The 20153-nt window shown below is 42.1% G+C and overlaps 1 protein-coding gene across 4 annotated transcripts in view; it reads right to left on the reverse strand.

Annotated features, from left to right (window-relative positions):
• LAMA3 (laminin subunit alpha 3) overlaps positions 1 to 20153 on the reverse strand; it is a 255342-nt gene that overhangs the window by 67291 nt on the left and 167898 nt on the right. For 2 of the 4 annotated variants that reach the window (XM_044774483.2, XM_070513304.1), the window contains 5 exons: positions 19795 to 19893; positions 17471 to 17554; positions 11188 to 11418; positions 7118 to 7231; positions 1848 to 1957 (listed from right to left, as the gene is read on the reverse strand). In XM_044774483.2, the coding sequence (XP_044630418.2) occupies positions 1848 to 1957; positions 7118 to 7231; positions 11188 to 11418; positions 17471 to 17554; positions 19795 to 19893 (638 nt within the window). Of the gene's footprint in view, positions 1 to 1847; positions 1958 to 7117; positions 7232 to 9816; positions 10182 to 10429; positions 10842 to 11187; positions 11419 to 17470; positions 17555 to 19794; positions 19894 to 20153 lie in introns of those variants that run through there. The other 2 variants (XM_044774485.2, XM_044774484.2) reach the window with 2 other exon arrangements.

A 20153-nucleotide genomic window follows, 5' to 3' on the forward strand; every position in this document is an offset into this window, starting at 1 on the left:
ATCTTCCTGATTTTCAAACCAACTCTTGCTTTACTTAGTAACTTGTTATATTTTGCTTGGACCTACAGTGAACATGTCCTGATGAGCCAGAATATGACAAGTTGCCAAGCCCCAACAGAGCATGGATTACCATGAAAAGAAAATGGTAGCTTTCTACCTACATAATCTGTTGGCCATACTAGAGTCTGAATGACAACTCAGATCACATGACTCTGTGGCTCAGAACTGTCCCATGGCTTCCATTACACTGAGGATAAAGTGCAAGCGCCTTAACACAGCATGCAGGGTCCTACAGGATCTGAACTCTGGCTGCCACACCAACCTCATCTCCTGGCCCTCCCTCCCACACCGAACTCCAGCCAATCTTGCCTTGTTACTGTGGGGACCTGGAAATGGCCACCCCAAAATATGTCTCTTTGGCATGAGGATTATTTGAGGCTGGTTTCTTTCCAGACAGGAAAGCAACTGAAAAGTAGAACTTACTTACCCTTTGTAAGAGACATTTACATTGTAAAGATATCTCCCTCTCTCTACCAGGAAGAAGGGGAGATGACCTTGTCTCTAGAAACTCTTAATCAATGCCAAAGGCAAGGACTTAAATCTGCATAATAATCTTATTCCTGTTTCTGGTAACCTCCTGTAACTGACTTCCCTCCCCCTCCCAACGTTGGCATTTCTTTAAGGATTAAGCATTTTTCCTTAGGCTAGGAACTGATTGCTGCGCTCACCTGTGACCACCCAGCTCGAGACAATAGACTTGACTCCTGCTATGCCCACCAAGATAGCAGACCCACTACCTGCTGTGTCCATCAAGCACTGTGCTGACAAGGCAATCTTGTGACTACTGTGGGAGGGACATTTCAATCATATGTGAAATATCCTGTTTGGGGGTATATAACTGCTCTGTGCACCCCACTTCTTTGGTGCCCTTTCTTCCTTTGGGAAGAAAGGCCCCGGGCCTTGGTCCTCATAAAGCTTTGTTTAATTTTCTCTTGCTATTCTGTCTCCTGTGAAATTTAATTCGTTCTCCGGCCAGATGAACCCAACTTAGGTGGAGGAAAAGTCTTCCTCCTCTATATTACTGTCCACGAACACATCACTACAGGGGCTTTCTCTCCTGTTTTTTCCTTGCCTTGGACTCCCATCACTAAGATATTGTCATGGCTTACTCCATCTCATCATTCCTTGGTCCCTGCCCGACAACTTCAGAAAGCCCTCCTGTCACCCTCTCTAAAGAATCTACTCACTATCAATTGCATAACCCTTTTATCAATCACATAGCCCATCTCTACGTGAAATTATATGTCTTATTTATCTGTTCATGTCTTTATTGAGTGTGACAACTCCCCCCACAGACATTCTCCAGGTCAAGCCTCATGACATCGGAATCTTTGCCAGTTTTCTTTACTGCAGTTTCCTCAGCATCTAGAGAAGACCAACTCCTAGCCCTGTAATGGATGCTCAATAACTAATTGTTTAGTCACTAAATGAATAGCAAAAGGAAAGAGGAAAAGGAAAAACTCAGAAGCATACAACTTGGAAAGACTGCTTTTTCCGTTTTATATTTTTTGTTATTCTTCTCTTTTAATATTACTGCTTTATTGAGATAAAGTTCAGATATTATACAATTCACCCATTTCAAGTGTACAATTCAATGGCTTTTACTATATTCACAGAGTTGTACAACCATTACCACAAACAATTTTAGAACATTTTCATCACCCCAAAAAGAAATCCCATACCCTTTAGCAGTTACTTCCCATTTTCCTCCCACTCCCCACCCTAGCCCTAGGCAATCACCAAACTACTTCCTATCTCAATAGATTATCTTCAAGCTTCCACAGTACCTGTTTGAATGAGGACACGGGCAGACCATACAGGATCCCTGGACGGAGTTCCTATAGTGACCCTCCTTGCAGCGCTCACAGTGGTTCCCAGCAGTGTTATGCTGGCAGTTCTTGAGACAGAGGAACAGTATAATTAACAGCAGCCAATTATACTTATTAAGATCATTATCATCTTAATTGATGATTAATTGTGATGAGTCACATACTTATAACTCAAGTCCTCTGACTCTGTATGGTGATATCAGTTCAACTTGCTGAATATTTTTCCTGCCTATCCAATCATTGTCGGTGTTAAAAATGAGGTGTAAGTGCCCTTCTATCAGCCACTGGTGCTCACCATTGAGAGGTGTGATGAGATGGAGAGAGACGAGCTGGGTTCAGAGCCTTTTGTAGCTGTGGAATCTTGGGCAAGTTCTTTCACCTCTCTGAGCCTCAGTGTTTTTTATAAATCAATTTTATTGATGTATGATTTACATACAATTCTAATTTTCTTAAAATGTACAGTTAGAATCATACCTACTTTCCAAGGTTGCTGGGAGGATTTTAAAAAGTATAATAGGGCCTCAGCAAATGCAGTCCCTTCCCCTCTTCCCCTTGGAATTGCTTCTATGAAAATTAACTTGATTTTACCTCACTCAACAAAGATAGAGCAAAGAGCAATAAAACTGAAATAAGTTTTTAAAACATGGCATTTGTTACAATAATAAAAAGTTGCATCATATCTGAAGAAAGTATTCAATTCCAATGTCTTGAAGAAGCAAGACATTAATTTCATCTAAGCTTTGTGTTGACAAATAAAAATGGCAAGCAATAGGATATACTGGAGAATATGAGGAAGCCATTTGGTATAAACCTAATTCGGCCTGACCTTGTCTTTCCAAAAGGGCCTGACCGAGGCCGTTGAGCATGCATTGTATATCTGCTTTAGAGATTCCCTATGGCAAGAGCAAAAGGCCCTTGAGGTAAAGGTCCAACTTCCCTCCCCCTCCCAACGTTGGCGTCTCCTTAAGGATTAAGCATCTTTCCTTAGGCTAGAAACTGATTGCTACGCTCACCTGTGACCACCCAGCTCGAGATAATAGACTTGCCTCCTGCTATGCCCACCAAGATAGCAGACCCACTACCTGCTGTGTCCATCAAGCTCTGTGCTGACAAGGCAATCTTGTGACTATTGTGGGAGGGACATTTCAATCATATGTAAAGCACCCTCTTTGGGGGTATATAACCACTCTGTATACCTCATTTCTTTGGTGCCCTTTCTTCCTTTGGGAAGAAAGGCCCCGGGCCATGGTCCTTAGATTTCAGCTCAGAATAAACTCACCCAAATTTTCATTTGCAGATTAGTTATGGATTATTTTCGTCGACAGAGTTTATGTAAAAACAACTATTTTCATGTCAAAGTCAGTGTCTAATGAAAGTCATTCTTCATAAAGTGTTGAGATCATACAACTTTGCAACTGAGCAGTCTGTTGAGACAAAGCTAAGTGAATTGTGTTGAATTGGTTTATTTTGTGGAATTTTTAGCCCAGTATAACCTTTCTTGGCTTTCCTCTAGAAGGAAGATCTAAATGCACAAAAAGAGCTGGGAAAACTCCCCTTACTGTGGGCATTCGATAATTCAGAGATACTTTGTGTTAATTACACAGCCTGGAATAAGTATAATTTTAAAAATTTGCCTATACATGTTACCTCTGTATGCAGAGGTAGTGCTGGAGTAGGAACCTTTAATGGATGTAAGTTTTTAAATAATACCTGAACCCAGATTGGGAAAAATAATACACATATATGTCCTAAGTGGGTGTGGCAGTGCTCCAACGGGAAAGACTGTCCCTCAGTCATGAATGTCATCAGTTTGTTCAGCTTAAACAGATCCATCCTTCACCAACCTTTGAGTAACTAAGAATTACACAAGCCACTAAGATGTTAAAATATCTTTTCATTTTTTTTCTGGATGTAAAATCGTGCTATACACACAAGTGTTTAGTAAATATTTCAAAAAACTAGGTGGGTCTTTCAAGTAGGATGCTGCTCACAGATTGACATTTGAGCATCACTAGGAAGCTCCGCCCAGCCCCGAATCCTTCCCTCCTTCCCCAAATGCCACTGCTGTGTGGGTTTCCCCTGTAGGTCTGGACACTGGGAACAAATCCACACTGTGGTCTGCAGGATCCACAGAGGGTCCCGGGGTGTCAGGGGAGGGTGCTGGTAGCACGCTTCACCTTCACTTTGCTCTGATGCCTGAGTCCCTCAGAAAACATCCATTCTTTTGAAGTAATTATTTACCTTTCCACTTTAGTTTCCTTTCTTTTTCAACTCCAAACGACAATGTTAAAAAAGAACATACCTGAAGAGAGATATTTTAGTTCTATATCTACTTAGTTCTGAGCTGTAAACATGGGAAAAACAAGAATTGCAGTGAGGCCATCTGTTTCCTAGTGAAAAGACTCTGAACACTGGTCCTCCACAGGAATGAGGAGAGAGGACTGTGAAGCGGTGGTCAAAACCTGTGTTGCTTGATAAAATCCCATAAGAATGTCTGAAATACCCATCACCCTCAGTTGAGAGCACCTACCCTAGAAGCTTCTTCATCAGTCCTGCAAATGGAGGCATCTGCCTATCAAATTTCCTTGTTTTACTGTGAATAAATGAATGAGTGAAGGAATGAATGAATGAATCCACATCCATTCCCACAGCACATGCTCTCCTAGCACCATCTGACACCAAACATCTGTTGGGCATTTACTGTAAGCTCAACTATGCTACGTATTAGGGATGCAAAGATGGATTGGCACCCTCACTCGGGGGTAGATAGAATATACCAAATATGTGAATAGACAACTTCGATATAATGTGGAAAATACAATGACAAAGGTGTGTCAGTATCCCGTAAGGGCAAGAGGAGCTTCAGGGAAGGAGCTTCAGTGCTGGTGCCTCCTGCATGGAGGATAGAAGGAGAGGAACGAGCTGGGTGGAGAAGTGAGGGAAGGGCATTCTGAGTACAGGGAACTGTCCTGTAGGAGCAGTGCAGTGTGTCTGGGCAGTGTGAAGCAATTGGTATTCTGGGGGGTGAACTGCCAAGGCAGGTGGAATGCAGCTGGAGAGGCAGCAGCCCGGATCAAGGGGGCCCTGAGGCCACACCAAAGAGTTGTGGACAACTGGCCATGAGCCTCAAGGGAGCCCTGAGTCAGCTGTGAGTTTCAGATAAATCATTCTGGGAGTAGGGGGGAAGGTGGACTCAAGTGGCAGGGAATGAAATGAAGGAAAACGGAAGAAAGGAGATCAGAAGAAGAGAAAGGGGAAGGGCCATGGGAACAGAGAGGAAGATGAGGGGTGACTGAGACAGTAGAAGGCAAGGGGATGGGGGAAAGGAGGGAAATGCAGAGAGAGTGGGCAAGAAGAGGGAGGGGCAGGGGCCTGAGCGGAGAGATGGGTCCGTCGCAGGTCCGTCTGCCCACAGCACCCACACAACACATCACCTGCTACTCCTGCCTCTCAACTGGACACACTCTGCTTTCCCAGCAAGGAGTCGCGCTGCTTTCTTGAAACGACATGGAGATTTGCACATGCGTGAAGGTCCAGATTTTAAAAATTGACTTTGGGTCTTGAGAGGTCGAGGCTGATTTGCAGAGGAATCAGCCTGTTTGATGGTGAAAGGTACTTGGTTTCCCCATTACTGTTCTCTGAGAATGAGGGCTGCCTCCTTAACTCCCATGAAATGGTCACATTTGAGAGCAGTGCTGGCTCTCAGTGCCTGCCATTGAGCGGTTAAGTGACTGCAAACACGGGCTCCGTGCCACTGTGTGTGCGCATGCGCATTCCCCACTAGACGGCAAGCCTTATAGGAGTAGCCATCACGCCCGATGGTTTTACCCCCTGCACTTGGCTGTCCCTCCCACGAGAGCAAATGCTCAGGAAGTGTTTCCTGAATGAATCCTTTCTAGAAGCCACACAGCCATTAGGGACAAGTGAAGACAGAGCTACAAAGAAAGGAAATGGAAAAGAAAATCTTCCCATTTGATGAAAACATGAATTATGACTCACTATTGATCATTTCACTGGGTGAATGGACTGCAGAGAAAACCCACTTTGTTCTTCACTCCTTTGATAAAGTGGACTCCACATCTAGCAATGGCTCAATGACAAGATAAATATTTATTTTTCATTAAAGCAACTACCTGTGTTACACACAGCAGACAGTATCAAACCTGGTCTATTGTATAAGAATACTTAGGAGCTGTAAAACAGTATTTCCCAATGTCTTTTATTCTTTTTGAACTTAGAAGGTTAAAATCTTACAGAATATTCTATCGAGTTCTTTACAGCAATTTCCTGTCCTGGCCTGTCCCATCTTGCAGAGGAAGCAGCTCCCTGGGACATGCTGAACCGGCTGAATACAGTGTAGGAACTCAAATAATTGAAACACACTCTGGTTGCATTACACAATGCAAAGGGAATCTGTGCCAGAAGAATGTATTTCCAAACAGCACCCCATGAGTTGGGTCTTTGTATTCTGGGGGTACCGACGCTCTCTCTTTTCCTTGGAACTGCCCATTCTCCTTCTCAGTGGGGACACCCTGGCTGCCAGGGAGAGGACCTCTGATGAAAGGGAGAAAGGCAGCAGAATAAAAACCATTCTGCTTCATTACGCAAAAGGAAAATTTCCTGAGAATCTAATTTTCTCTGGGAGAATTTTCTAAAATATTGCAAAAGAAGATTGTTTGCTGGTGGACGAGCCACGGACAGCAAGGACTCCCCTCAGCTGTCTTCCCACATAGATCAGCTTTGTCTTGGCAGCTGTGGAGGGTTTGTGTTTGACTGAGTGTGAGCCTTAAACCTTTCATAGCATCTCCTTCTACCCGATTACTTTCTTGAGCTCCTGCTCATCTGAGAGCAACAAGGCTCCCCTCCTGCAACCTCCTGCTACCCCAACAAAATTAGGGCCCAAAGCAGTGGCTCTGATTTGTAATATTCCAGCAAGAGTTAAGTCCCAGAATCCACCCATTAAAACCATTTAATGAAGCAGAGATTTAGAAGCTAATGTGTAATTCAGTTGTTCAGACAGGAGTTCTCTGAGGGCACATGTTAAAATGGAAGAAAAAGTGGAGTGTAAAATAATTCATCCTAATCACACTGGAGCCTTCTATATTTACATAGCAAGCTCTATTTAGGGTCTGGCAGGGGATGTGACATTTGGTGTCCCAGAGCCTAGCAGTGGGGAATGGGGAGACACAGATTGCCTGCTGGTAGCGTCAGAGCATCAGTTTACTCACAATACATATTCCTGAGCCATCCTGGCATCGATGTGAATGTCCATTGCAACTGCAGGGAACACACCGTCCAGTATATAAGCCTTTGTTATCTCGATAGTATCCGGGGCTACAACCCTATTTTTCAAACAAAAGGTTTAGTCAATACAAAGAAAGAAAATGATTACCCAAAGCACGTGACAATTCTATCAAGCATTTACTTTTTTATCTTCTTTCCTTTAGTCTGTGTGTGGATTTCTACTTTTAAACACTAGCCAGGTCCACTTGCTTTTTTTTGTCAGGTTCTATGTTTTTCCCATGGCAAGGAGAGAATGTGTGTTTGTGCCCGAGTGGGAGACGTGAGGTGGGGAATTCAGAGAAAGGGGAAGTGTGGAGGGTGGACGTGGGTTCCTCTCCCCCTTACCCCAACTGTTTAGAGGGTGAGTGGAGGGATGGAATGATGAAGGAACAAAGAGGATCAGGACCTCAGTCCTTAGTGGGGGAGGATCTCTAAGCAAATCCCCTCAAGTTCTGTTTGGATAGGTACTCCCTCTCCAAACCTCGGTTTGGGCTGGTGGAGGAAGCAGTGTGGGAACGGGGTATAGGAGTCCTCATTGGGATCTACACAATATGGCAGAACTGGTGGAATCATTTCACTGCCACTCACCAGTCTATGGGCAACAGGGAGCCCAGGGGAGGCATGGCTTTCATTTTCATACAGAACTTTGCAGGGATGTTGGTTCTGACTGAACACACAAAGACCCAGCTTCATGGAATCTTCTCCTCAGGTGTGGTCTTCTTCTCTTGTTCAATATTACTTTCATTATTTCTATCTCCAGTATATTGTCTCTTTCCAGTGTAACACGTTAGTATTTTTCATATGGATGAAAATAATGATGGGTTTCTTTGAATGAACTGATATTTTTTAAGAAAGGATTCTAGTTAAGAATGCCCCCCAATAAAAAAAAAAAGCAACTATTCTTTCGCTAGCCATTAAACATTATTTAGATTTCTGTCTTTAAAGAGAATTATGGATACTTTCCTTATTCTGGCAGAGCAAATCAGTGCACTGACTAAAATCAGATGCTGTCTTTAGTTTCTTTCACCTGTCTCCTCTATGCCTTATCTTTAAAGCATCAGGAAAAATTAACATTTCAAGATAAAAGACCATCTTTTATCTAATCCTCTTCAAACAACACATATGTCTGTAAGACTCTGAAACTACAGTGAAGGGAGACCTTGAACTGAACTGTTTATTCTCGTTCATCCATGGCCATAAATGCCTCTACCTGGTCAAGAGGGGAGAAAGAAGCCAACGTGATAAGGCTGGAGAAGGAAGCCTCATATGCTCCCCAGAGTGGACTATTCCAGTTGCTGCCAGAAGTTTCCTCCAGAATCACCAATGACTACAAATCATACACAATAGCACAACTCTAACTTCCAATATATTTTTCCCTTAAGCTATTAGAAACCATGTTTAGGCAAAAGAACACATTGCAAAAAATTAGATTACTTTATGTGTTATATGAATAGGCTTGTCTAAAAGAGAATCAAAGTATGAAAGGAATGTTCTTTAGCTGAAAGCACGACAAAGAGATGTTTGAGGGAAAGTCAGCCAATGATGGCGTAATCACATCTATGAACAAATAATTTCTACTAATAAGTGGCAAGTACCTTATAATTAGCACCATATATCACATTTCATGCTTATAAAATAATCATGTTTGCTAAGGAACAAATTACCCAAATAAATCAATATATCTGGTTCATTTATGACAACATGCCCGATGGAAGTCTTAATTAAACATGCTTTGGGGGAAGGACAGTCTATCCTGATTAAAGTTAAATCACCCATCTTAATTTCCTTTTGGTTAGAAACAGAGAAAGCAAGACTTAGGTGTCATGTGACTCTCAGAACATTTGTCAGTTACTGAACTACAGCCATTTCCTTACCTCTATAAAGCACTCAAACTCCACATTTTACAAAAAATTCAGTTCAAGCATTCAGATTGCATTGAAGATTTACTCCAAATGAAAATGAATGCATCCTAATATATTATTTCAGTAAAGGAGTTTTGCAACTAACCATTTTTTAAGTGATAATTTTTCAGGCTAACTTTTCCAATAAACTTTCATAGAACAAATGAGAAAATTAGTTCCTATCAGGTTTCCAAGGGTTATTTCAGCAGCCAGAGGATCTCTCTTTGAGTACACATATAACATCCAGGGAGTTTAAGGAAAGAGAGAGCAGAATTTATGAGTGTTTAATGCCTGGCAAATTAAAGCATGTCTGTTAGGTATTATACAAACTTGATCTCATCACTTTTTTATAACACGGATTTCACTGATTCTCATAATTTAATTTATGGGTAATTTTTCTTCCAAGCAGAATTTGGAAGCCTACAGGCATTAGACTCTTTTGTCCTGAGGCTTGGGATACTCTCAAAAGGGCACAAAGTTTCATAGCAGATTAACAGCGCACAAGCATTTAAATTCTTAGCTCTCTCAGCATTCCCAGGTGGGCTGATGTTTATGGGGTTTGTGGTGAACAGCTCAGAAGAGCAATCTGTCAGGCACCGTAATAAACCCTGCCAGTCAACGGGATGGGGAGGCCAGCCGCCCCTCCCCTAGACCACCCATTACTCTGTCATCACCCTAACTTAAAATGTCACAAAGCTGGGAACGCTTCCCCATCCCAAACCAAAATTCAAAAGGGACGTTACCTGGCTGGGTTTAAACTCCGAATAACTTGCTTGCAGATGGCTTTGACCGGGAGGCTGAAGAAACACTACCCTTTGCTGCTGTGAATCGTATCCCAGACACTGCCCCAGGGCTGCCCCAAAGATCCAAAGCCATCCCGTGGACCACCTCACTGCTGGGGGCATCCTGGTCCCTAGGTGTCCTGCTGGCTGCGCACAAACCTCTGCCTCTTCCTCTTATACCTGCCCTTCCTGCTCGGTGCCCAGGCCTGCCTGACTCAGGTACGGCAGGCTGTCTGCGGCAGGAGGCCCCACCTGTAAACTTCACCCATGAGTCAGCCGGTGAGAGAGCACACATAACAGTCCCACCGGGAAGCACACCGCTCTGTAATTCCTGCGAGGTGGGGCAGGCATTACCTTCCACCCACCTCGCCCCGCAGACAGCCCTAGCGATTAGAGCAGCTGTAAATCACAGGCTGAGTCACGCGCAAAGAACACGCCCTGGGCCGGAGGGTGCTAATCCAGAGGTTCCACTCTTTCCCTTGGGCTACGTATTTAATCGGGCTGGAAAAGAGATGGAGGGAAGGGAGAAGAAAAATGTCAGCCCCTGTGGACTAAATGCTATAAGACAGGGGTCCCTGGAAAACCATGGCAGGTAATATATTTGCAGGTTAAACAACTAGGAACTCTTAAGTGCAGATCACCTTGGGGGTTTCCTGCTATCAAGGGATCAGGAGATGAAACGAAGGGTGTCGTCTTAGATGTTGGATGTACGGAATACACAGAATGACAATGCTTGCTATTTCCTAATAATTGTACTAACCATTGTGCTTCCCTCCCTCTCTTCAGGAAGAGAACATATCTACAGCTTGAGATATTAAATAATTTCATTTCATGGCACTTTTAATCACCAGAGAACAAATTGAGTCAATGGGGCCTCAAATGAAGACCTGCTGTGAGCTAGAAAATTGGACTGCGATTTCCCCTCGAAGAATCAGGATATTCTTTGAACTGTAGCTCCATTGCGGGGTGGGTGGTTGGAGGGAGCCCTGGGTTAGAGAAAGGCATAAGAACCCTGGGTCAGCTACTGGGAAAGCAGTGGCTCAAATACTGGGATGCTCACTGGCGGTCTCCTTCCTACTTCTGGGAGAGTCCTGATTTCTACAACCCCCGGATCTATGGCGCTCTGGCGGCTTGCCTACGGACTTTGAGACATTTGTGATTTGTGATATTCAATACCTGGAAGTGGTCCAGGTAAGAAAGAAGCTATAGCCCAGCAGAAACTTGTGCAATGGGCAGAGTGCCCCAGAATGTCCAGTGGTGTTGAAGAGCAGCCAGGAAAGCCAGGCACAGGAGTCCCCCGGGGGAATCTTCTGTTACCGGAGAATTTCCTACCTGACATGAGTCACCAGTGTAGTCAGGGGGACAGGCGCACATCTCTACATTCTGTGCTCTACGTCCACTTCCCGTGTCAGAAGCTTCCTCCAGCCCCACCCCACTCAGAGTGAGCCGCTGCGTCTCGGTGAAATAGAGGCCGCGGAGGCGCACACCTTCCAGTCTAGACAGCACCATCATCAGCTCTTCCCGAGACACCTGGGCCCCGCTGCTGGCGTGTCTGAAGTTTCCCTACATGTGAAAACAGAGAGAGAAGGTCTGCCTTAGGCCAGCTCCCTTCCAGGGCTTTCAAAGAGGCAGATGCCCAGAGCAAATAAATAAAAAAGACAATTAACGACGCATAAGAGAAAATAAAATAAGATGGGTAAGTAGAAGATAGTGGATTTACATTCAGAAGTCAGATGTCCTGGATTATTCCCAAAAAGGGAGAGTGCCACGAGAAAGGGGAAGAAAATGAAGACAGGAAATAAGGAAGAATAAAATGAAATAAAATGTCCCAGTGTTATGCTTATTTTAAAATGCACTTTTGTTTGTACAAGCACAAAGTGAGTGAGAAGGGTATAGGAGAGAAGCATATGGAAATTGAGTCATGCAGCTCAGACCATTAATTCAAGGTGTATAATTGTGACAGAAGGTACACTCTTTTCTTGCATATACACATTCATATTATTTTATTTTTATCATGGTAAAAAGCATATAACATAAAATTTACCATCTTAACCTTATCATTATTATTTTTTTTTGGTGAGGAAGATTTGCCCTCAGCTAACATCTGTGTCAATCTTCCTCTATTTTGTATGTGGGACACTGCCAAAGTATGACTTGATGAGCGGGGTGTAGGTTTGCACCTGGGATCTCAACCTGTGAACCCTGGGCTGCTGCAGCAGAGCGTGAGAACTTAACCACTACGCCACTGGGCCAGTGCCTTAACCATTTTAAGTGCACAGTACAATGGTGATAGCCATATGCCCAGTGTTGTGCAACAGATCTCCAGAGCTTTATCATCTTGTAAAATTGATACTCTGAACCTATTAAGCAATAACTCCCATTTCCTCCTCCTCCAAGCCCTTGGCAACCACCATTCTACTTTCTTTTTCCATGAATTTGAGTACTTTAAATACCTCATATAAGTGGAATCATGTGGTATTTGTCTTCTAGTGACTTCCTTATTTCCCTTAGTATAACGTTCTCAAGTTTCATTCACATTCTAGCATGTGACAGGATTTCTTTTTTTTTTTTTTTTTACTTTTTATTAAGATTATGATAGTTTACAACCTTGTGAAATTTCAGTTGTGCATTATTGTTTGTCACTCGTGTTGTAGGTGCACCACTTCAGTCTTTGTGCCCACCCCCTACTCCCCTCCTCTTCCCCTGGTAGCCACTAATCTGTTCTCTTTGTCCATGTGTTTAACTTCTATATATGAGTGGAGTCATACAGAGATTGTCTTTCTCTATCTGGCTTATTTCACTTAACATAATACCCTCAAGGTCCATCCATGTTGTTGTGAATGGGACGATTGTACCCTTTTTTATGGCTGAGTAATATTCCATTGTATATATATACCACATCTTCTTTATCCAGTCATCAGTTGATGGGCACTTTGGTTGCTTCCACGTCTTGGCTATTGTAAATAATGCTGCAATGAACATAGGGGTGCATGGGACTTTTGGAATTGCTGATTTCAAGGTCTTTGGATAGATACTCAGTAGTGGGATGGCTGGGTAGGATATCTTTCTTTTTTAAGGCCGAATAATATTTCAATCTATGTATATGCCACATTTTCTTTATGCATTCATCTGTTGATAGACATCTCAGTTGCTTCCACCTCTTATCTATTGTGAATAATGCTGCAATGAACATGGGTGTGCAAATGTCTCTTCAAAATCCTGTTTTCAATTCTTTTGGATATACACCCAGAAGTGGGATGGCTGGATCATATGGCAATTCTATTTTTAATTTTTTGAGGAGCCTCAATACTGTTTTCCACAATGGCTGCACCATTTACAGTTTCACCAATAGTGCACAAGTGTTCCAATTTCTGCATACCCTCACTGACACTTGTTTTCTGTTTTTCTTTTTTTTTAAATAGTAGCATCCAAATGAGTGTGAGGTGATATTTCACTGTGGCTGTGATTTGCATTTCCCCAAAGACTAGTGATGTTGGGCATCTTTTCATGTAAAGGCCTGCACTTTTAACCTTTTATATTCTGTTGCCTCCTTTGAACTCAGTTTCCACGTCTCTTAAATGGGCATACTACTACTTAATGTCAGGACTATCATGAGGATTAAAGTATATGAAATGATATAATGTATATAAAGTGTTCGGCATAGTGCCTAGTATGTAGCAGACATTCAATAAATGGTAGCTATTATTAACATATAAACATAATACTTCTACAATTTTAACTTATATTTTTAACAGCTTGAGGTATGATTTACATACAATGGTATTCTCTCATTTTAAGTGTACAATTTTTAGTAAATCTATAAAAGTATACAACCATTACCACAATGTAATTTTAGAACATTTTCATTCCCCCAAAAAGAACCCTTGTGCCCATGGTAGTTACTCCCAATCCAACTGCCAGCCCCCAGCAAACACTACTCTACATTGTGTCTCTACGGATTTTTCCATGCTGGACAATTTGTATAAATACCAACTTGATTTCAGCAGTATACAAAAACTTTGCTTCTATTCACTTCCTTTCCTCCCTTGTTCCTTTGTGTCATACAAATTACATCTTTATACATTGTATGACCATCAACTCACATTTATAATTATGCTTTTATGCAGTTGTCTTTTAAGTCAGACAGAAAAAAAAAGAGTTACAAACAAAAGATACATTTATACTGCCTGTTATATTAACCTATGTAGTTACCAAACCAGTGTTCTTCGTATGTGATGTGGATTGAAGGTACTGTCTATAGTGTCCTTTCATTTCAGTCTGAAGGATTCCCTTTAGCATTTCTTGTAAGAAGGGTTGGCCAGTGATGAATTCTTTGTTTTGTTAAGAATGGAATGTCTTCATTTCTCCTTCATTTTTGAAAGACATTTTGCTCGACATATAATTCTTTGTTGATGGTGTGTTTCTTTCAGCATGTTGAAAACATAATTGCACTGCCTTCTGACTTCCATGGTTTCTGGTGAAAAATCAGCTGTTACTCTTATTGATGACTCCTTGTATGTGAAGTGCTTCTCTTGTGTTGCTTTCAAGACTCTCTTTGTCTTTGAGAATGTTTACTACGATGTCTTTGTGTGTGGGTCTCGTGTATTTATCCTACTTGGAATTTGTTGAGCTTGGATGTGTAGATTAATGATTTTCATCAAATTTTGGAAGGTTTTAGCCATTACTTCTTCAAATATTTTTTCTTCCCCTTTCTCTCTCTCTTGTCCTTCTGGCACTCCAATTATGCACGTTGTTACATTTGACTGTGACCCATATCTTTCAGAGTCTGTTTGTTTTTCCTCATTTTTTTTTTCTTTCTTTTTCTCAGACTGGATAATCTCAATTGACCTTCTTCAAGTTAGCTGATTCTTTCTTCTGCCTGCTCAAATGTGTTGTTGAGCCCTTATCTTAGTTAGCTTAGGCTGCCATAACAAAATACTATAAACTTAACAGAGGCTTAGACAACAGAAATTTCTTTTCTTGGTTCTGGAGGCTAGAAATCCCAGATCAAGATGCCAGGCAAGGGGCCAGCCTGGTGGTGCAGCAGTTAAGTTTGCATGTTCTACTTTGGCAGCCTGGGGTTCGCTGGTTCAGATCCTGGGTATGGACCTAACACCGCTTGTCAAGCCATGCTGTGGCAGGCATCCCACATGTAAAGTCGAGGAAGATGGGCATAGATGTTAGGTCAGGGCCAGTCTTCCTCAGCAAAAATGCAGAGGAGGATTGGTGGCACATGTTAGCTCAAGGCTAATCTTCCTCAAAAAAAAAAAAGATGCCAGTCAATTTGGTTCCTAGTCAGAACTCTCTTTCTGGCTTGCAGTTGGTTGCCTTCTCACTGTGTCCTTACAGGGAGCACAGAGACAGTGAGCTTTCTGGTGTCTCCTCTTATAAGGACACTAATCTTATCAGACCACAGCTTCACCCTTAAGATCTCATTTAACCTTAATTAGTTCTTAACTCCAAATACAGCCACATTGGGGGCCAGGGGTTCAACATATGAATTTGGAGGGGAAATAATTCAGTCCAAAGCAGCCCTTCTAGTGGATTCTTCATTTCAGTTATTGCACTTTTCAACTCTAGAATTTCTATTTGATTCTTTTATATATTTTATATTTCTTTATTGGTATTTCCTATTTGCTGAGACACTGTTCTCATATTTTCCTCTAGTTCTTTAGACATGGTGTTCTTTAGATCTCTGACATATTTAAAATGTTGATTTAAAGTCTTTTTCTAGTAAGTCCAAGTTCTGGGCTTCCTCAGGGACAGTTTCTATTTATTGCTTTGTTCCCCCTGTGCATGGACTATACTTTCTTGTTTCTCTGCATGTCTCATAACTTTTTGGTTGAAAATTGAATATTTAAAACAATATAATGTGGCAACTCAGGAAACCATAGTCTTCCCCTCCCCAGGATTTGTTGCCACTGCTGTTTATTATTGTTGCTTGTGTCTTTGTTGTGACTTTCCTGAGCTAATTCTGTAAAGTCTGTATTCTTTGTCATGTGTGGCCACTAAAGTCTCTGCTTGGTTAGCTTAGTGGCCAGCTAATGATTAGACAGAGATTTCGTTAAATGCCTGGAACCAAAAAGTCTCCTAGTCTTTGCAAAAGTGCTCTGTGTGCATGACGGGGGACCCCTCAACACTCAGCCGGGCAGCTGACAACTCTGCTTTGGCCTTCACTTTCTGCTTGCAGAGAGCCTCAAGGTCAGCCAGAGGTGAGGGCTTAAGGCCTTCTCAGGGCTTTCTGGAGCATGCAAACAGCCCTGAGTATGCATGGCCGTCTACATTCCCAGGATTGTGCTGGAGCTCTTCAAAGCTTCTATGGACATCTCATCCCCCCAGCTTTTTATTTTAAGTTTTATGATTAGCTTCTTGTTTGACCAACTGTTGTCCACTATTTCAGGCAGCCAAGAAGTTAAACAATTTCCTCTAAATGTTTTCAACAACACCCTCAGGAAAAAGGTTTTTCATACTGGGAGAGTTCCGACTCCAGTCAAACGAAGACCGCCTTGGAAGTGGCATCTTCCAGAAAACCTCCAGACAGGTCAAATCATGACAGTTCTCTGTGAATGAGTCTTTGAGAAGCTCTAATCCCACTCTTTCCCTTCAAGTGGCTGCCAACCTGCTGGCTTTCACTTTGACTGTAGGCTGTTGATTTTCAAGCCTACTATGGAGCTGGAAAAGATGACGGAAATAGAGCAAGTTGACTGTCACAAAGCTTGATGTTCTTACTAAGATTCAGCCATTTTTCTTGAATAAATGCTTTCCAGATTGCTGCAAGCCTTTGGTTAATTCCAAGAGTTATGAAATAGTTGTTTCTGACCATTTTCGCCAGTTTTCTATTGCTTTTATGGAAGAGAGAATTTTTGAAGGTTCTTACTCGGCCATTTTTGCTGGTGTCACCCCTCTCATATAAACAGAATCACACAGTATGTGATCTTTTGTGATGCTTCTTTTGTTCAGTGTAATGTTTTTGAGATTCATCCATGTTGTGGTAGGTATCAACACTTTGTTTCATTTATTGCCAAATAGGACTCCATTGTATGGATGGAATACACAGAATATATAGAAACCAGTATAGAAATCTTAAAATGTATTTGTGAGTTCAGGGTACTTGAAAAAGTATCACCTTGAGATATTGGACAGATTGAATAATAGAAATTGAATACTATTTTAAAGGAATTGTCATAACGAAGTAAATGCAATACAATGTTTTCTAACTTGATCAGCTTTCCTTTATTTATCTATGTTATTCTTATTTATTTTGGTGTTAGATGTTTTTGTGGCTTTTCTATCCATTCATCCCAAGCATTTGTCAGCCACTCAAGGAGGCTTGAGGACGAGAGGGAGCTACATCGTAGCATTTACAAGCTCAGAGGGTCATGAGACAAGGATAATTAACTGTTAAACAGGAGAGACACTGCTAAGTGCCATAAAGATAGTACAGACCAGGCCCTGTGAGGATGAACTCTGTATATTTTAAATTTATATATATAAACTATATTTGTATAAATATAATTAATATTTTAAATCATAAGTCAAAATCACAATTGCTTGAAAGCCCAGTCACAGAACAAAAGAATCATCAAGAACCATTTTCTGTATGCTATCCCTTTACCTCCACCACCTGCACTCGCCCGTGATACAGCCGGTCTGGCCGTGGGTTATTTGGCTCCTCATAGACGATGGACATGTGGTGACCCTGTTTAAAGGAAAACATGCATGTGTTAGTGCCTTGATTGGGATGTTGTGAGGTTTATAACTGATCTAAGAACAAATTTCTATGGATCTGCATTACATGAAATGTCTGATTCTAAAAACTAGTCATGAAATGAACTGACAAACGGATTAGTGATGTGGAAACAGAATCCCTTATACAGTGCATTTTCACAAATAGGATACACCAGGAAAATCCTCTTGACTGAAAGTGGCTAAAAAGATGGGAAAGTTAAAAACAAACAAACAAACAACATGCTTTGCAGTCAATGCATGAGGTGCTGTTTGCATCACTGCCTGTAGGACCAGACTGTGGTAGCAGGAAAGTGCTTTGGTGGGTGGGCTGGTGAGGAGGGTGGGCAGGGCGGAAGGGTTGGCAGGGTCGGCTGTTCAGCTTGCAGAGCCAGGGAGCCACAGAGATGGCACGTGGAGGAGGAATTGGCCACGCAGCCTACACCCTGCAGGATCCAGCCTCACTCACTCTCAGCCTCTGCACATCCTTCCCCACTACAGTGGCTCTTGAGGGACTCCTAACAGGGCATAAGGAGAAGGTCAGCACCCACCATCAGCATCCCCACCCCAAACCCCACATGAAAGCCCCAGCTTTTCTGTTGTAGCGCCAAACCCAAAAGGTTCCGTTTCATTAGGGTGGTGTTTCAGAAAGAAGAGCATTATCTGCGATCACAAATCACTGAAAAGCTTAATCCAAGAAACATGCCTCATAGGCTCTTAATTACAGTGGTGTGGAACAAAGCGGCAGAGTAAATGTTTCAAGAGCCGAAATTATTTTCCATCTTTGAAGGTAAGATTAAGAAAAAATTTTGGTTCTCGCTTCTCTGTGAATTCCAACAGTTGGTGTAATAAACTCTTTGGCAGTAAAATATAGGCATGCTAGTGGCCTGAGCTTGAGACGCCCTGCTAAAATAATGAAACTGAAATACAGCATTGCCACGACAAAATTTTTATCGTACAGCTAGTTTTCCTTAGACTGTAACTCTAAACTCTTTGGTGCTTCATTTTCAAGAAGTTTTGCAAACGTTCCTTTAAGGTTTTAAAACAACAGCTCGATAAATTTGGGTGCTAATAAAAACAAAAAGCCACACAGCAGTGGCTGAACACAAAAACCCACCAGAACGTGAGGCCCTCAGCTGTGACAAGATCTGTGTGTGAGACTTGCTAGTCCCTATTTTACAGTGAATGACACAAGAAAACTCTTCAGGAAGCTGTAATTGCATTGCATTAATCACAGCACACAAACCAGAAACAGAGTCAAACTCAGATGATGACACCCCAGTCTACGTTCAAGGCTCTATGCCCTATATTGTAGGGGACTCAGTGCAGGATGTGACATTGCCTGTGCTCCCAAGGAATTTTCTAGATTGTAGTTCTGGATTGTGTGGTTGGCACAGAGTGTGTGACGTCACTTTTCTTCTCAAAAACCCAAAGTGGCTCCTCACTGTCTACATCAGTCCAAATTCCTTATAATAGCAGTAAACCTCCTCCTTCCTACCCTTCCAGGTTTGTTTTCAGTGACCTGGCACACACTGATAATATAGCCAAGTTGGACTGGTCGCCCTTTGAGCCCTGCCCCTCTGCCTCTGTTCACCTTAGTCTCTGCCTCTGGAAGGGTGCTTCTTCTCTCATGCCCAGGCTTAAAAGCCTGGCTCAAAACTAACCTTTTCCATGAAACCTTCTGAGGGCCTCTCACCTGCGTAAGGCCCCACTTGGACCCCAGTTTCACAGTCTCGTTTGGACTTCGCCTCAGATGCTTACTGTTCAGTGGATTGTAGTTATTTGTATATTTCTCTCTTCTCCCCTCTTAGATTACTCTTTTTTTTGAGGACAGGGATCACTTGTCCTTTATGAGCCCGGCAATGTGGCCGTGCAAACAGGAAGGGCTCAAAAAACATTTGTGAGACTAAACTGAATGATAGAGACATAAAAGAAAGTTTAACATGAGGTAGTAACTTATGAGATGCAAGGGTGAGATACAGTTAAGTACTTTGGGAAGGGAGAAAAGAGAAACCATTTGGGGCTGGGACAGTCAGGGGCAGAGGATCCTGAGGAGGTGCGACACGCTGTCAACTTTCCTTTTAGTTTCTATGAAAAATTGGAAATGATTTAATGCAAACTCTGCGTAGGCCTCTTATCAAGATGTCCTAAAGTTGGATCAGCGCCAACAGCAACTGCCACTTCCTGCCACTTGGGTCGTGTTCTGATACCTACAGTAAGCTGCACATCTGGCTTCTTTTCCAGAAGAACCATGTCACCAGGTAGGCCAAAGGACTTGATTTGGTAAGTGAGGAAGCCACCATATGAGGAAACCTAAAATTGAAACAATAGGATCAACAGCACAAGCATTTACAGAGACTATGGCAGTATTAAACCACACAAAAAGTACATAGGCACATAAGATTTGGAAAGATACACAGTCAACCTGTTAACAGTGGTCATCTCTAGAGAATGGAATTGAAAATAGTATTTTGACTTTCTACTCTATAACATTTTATATCAATTAAAATGTTTAGCATGAACATGATTGAGTTTTACATGCAGGAAGAAACTTCTATTAAAAAGAAAAATAA

Source organism: Equus asinus, chromosome 7, assembly GCF_041296235.1.
Source record: "Equus asinus isolate D_3611 breed Donkey chromosome 7, EquAss-T2T_v2, whole genome shotgun sequence".
In the NCBI taxonomy this organism is placed as follows: domain Eukaryota; kingdom Metazoa; phylum Chordata; class Mammalia; order Perissodactyla; family Equidae; genus Equus; species Equus asinus.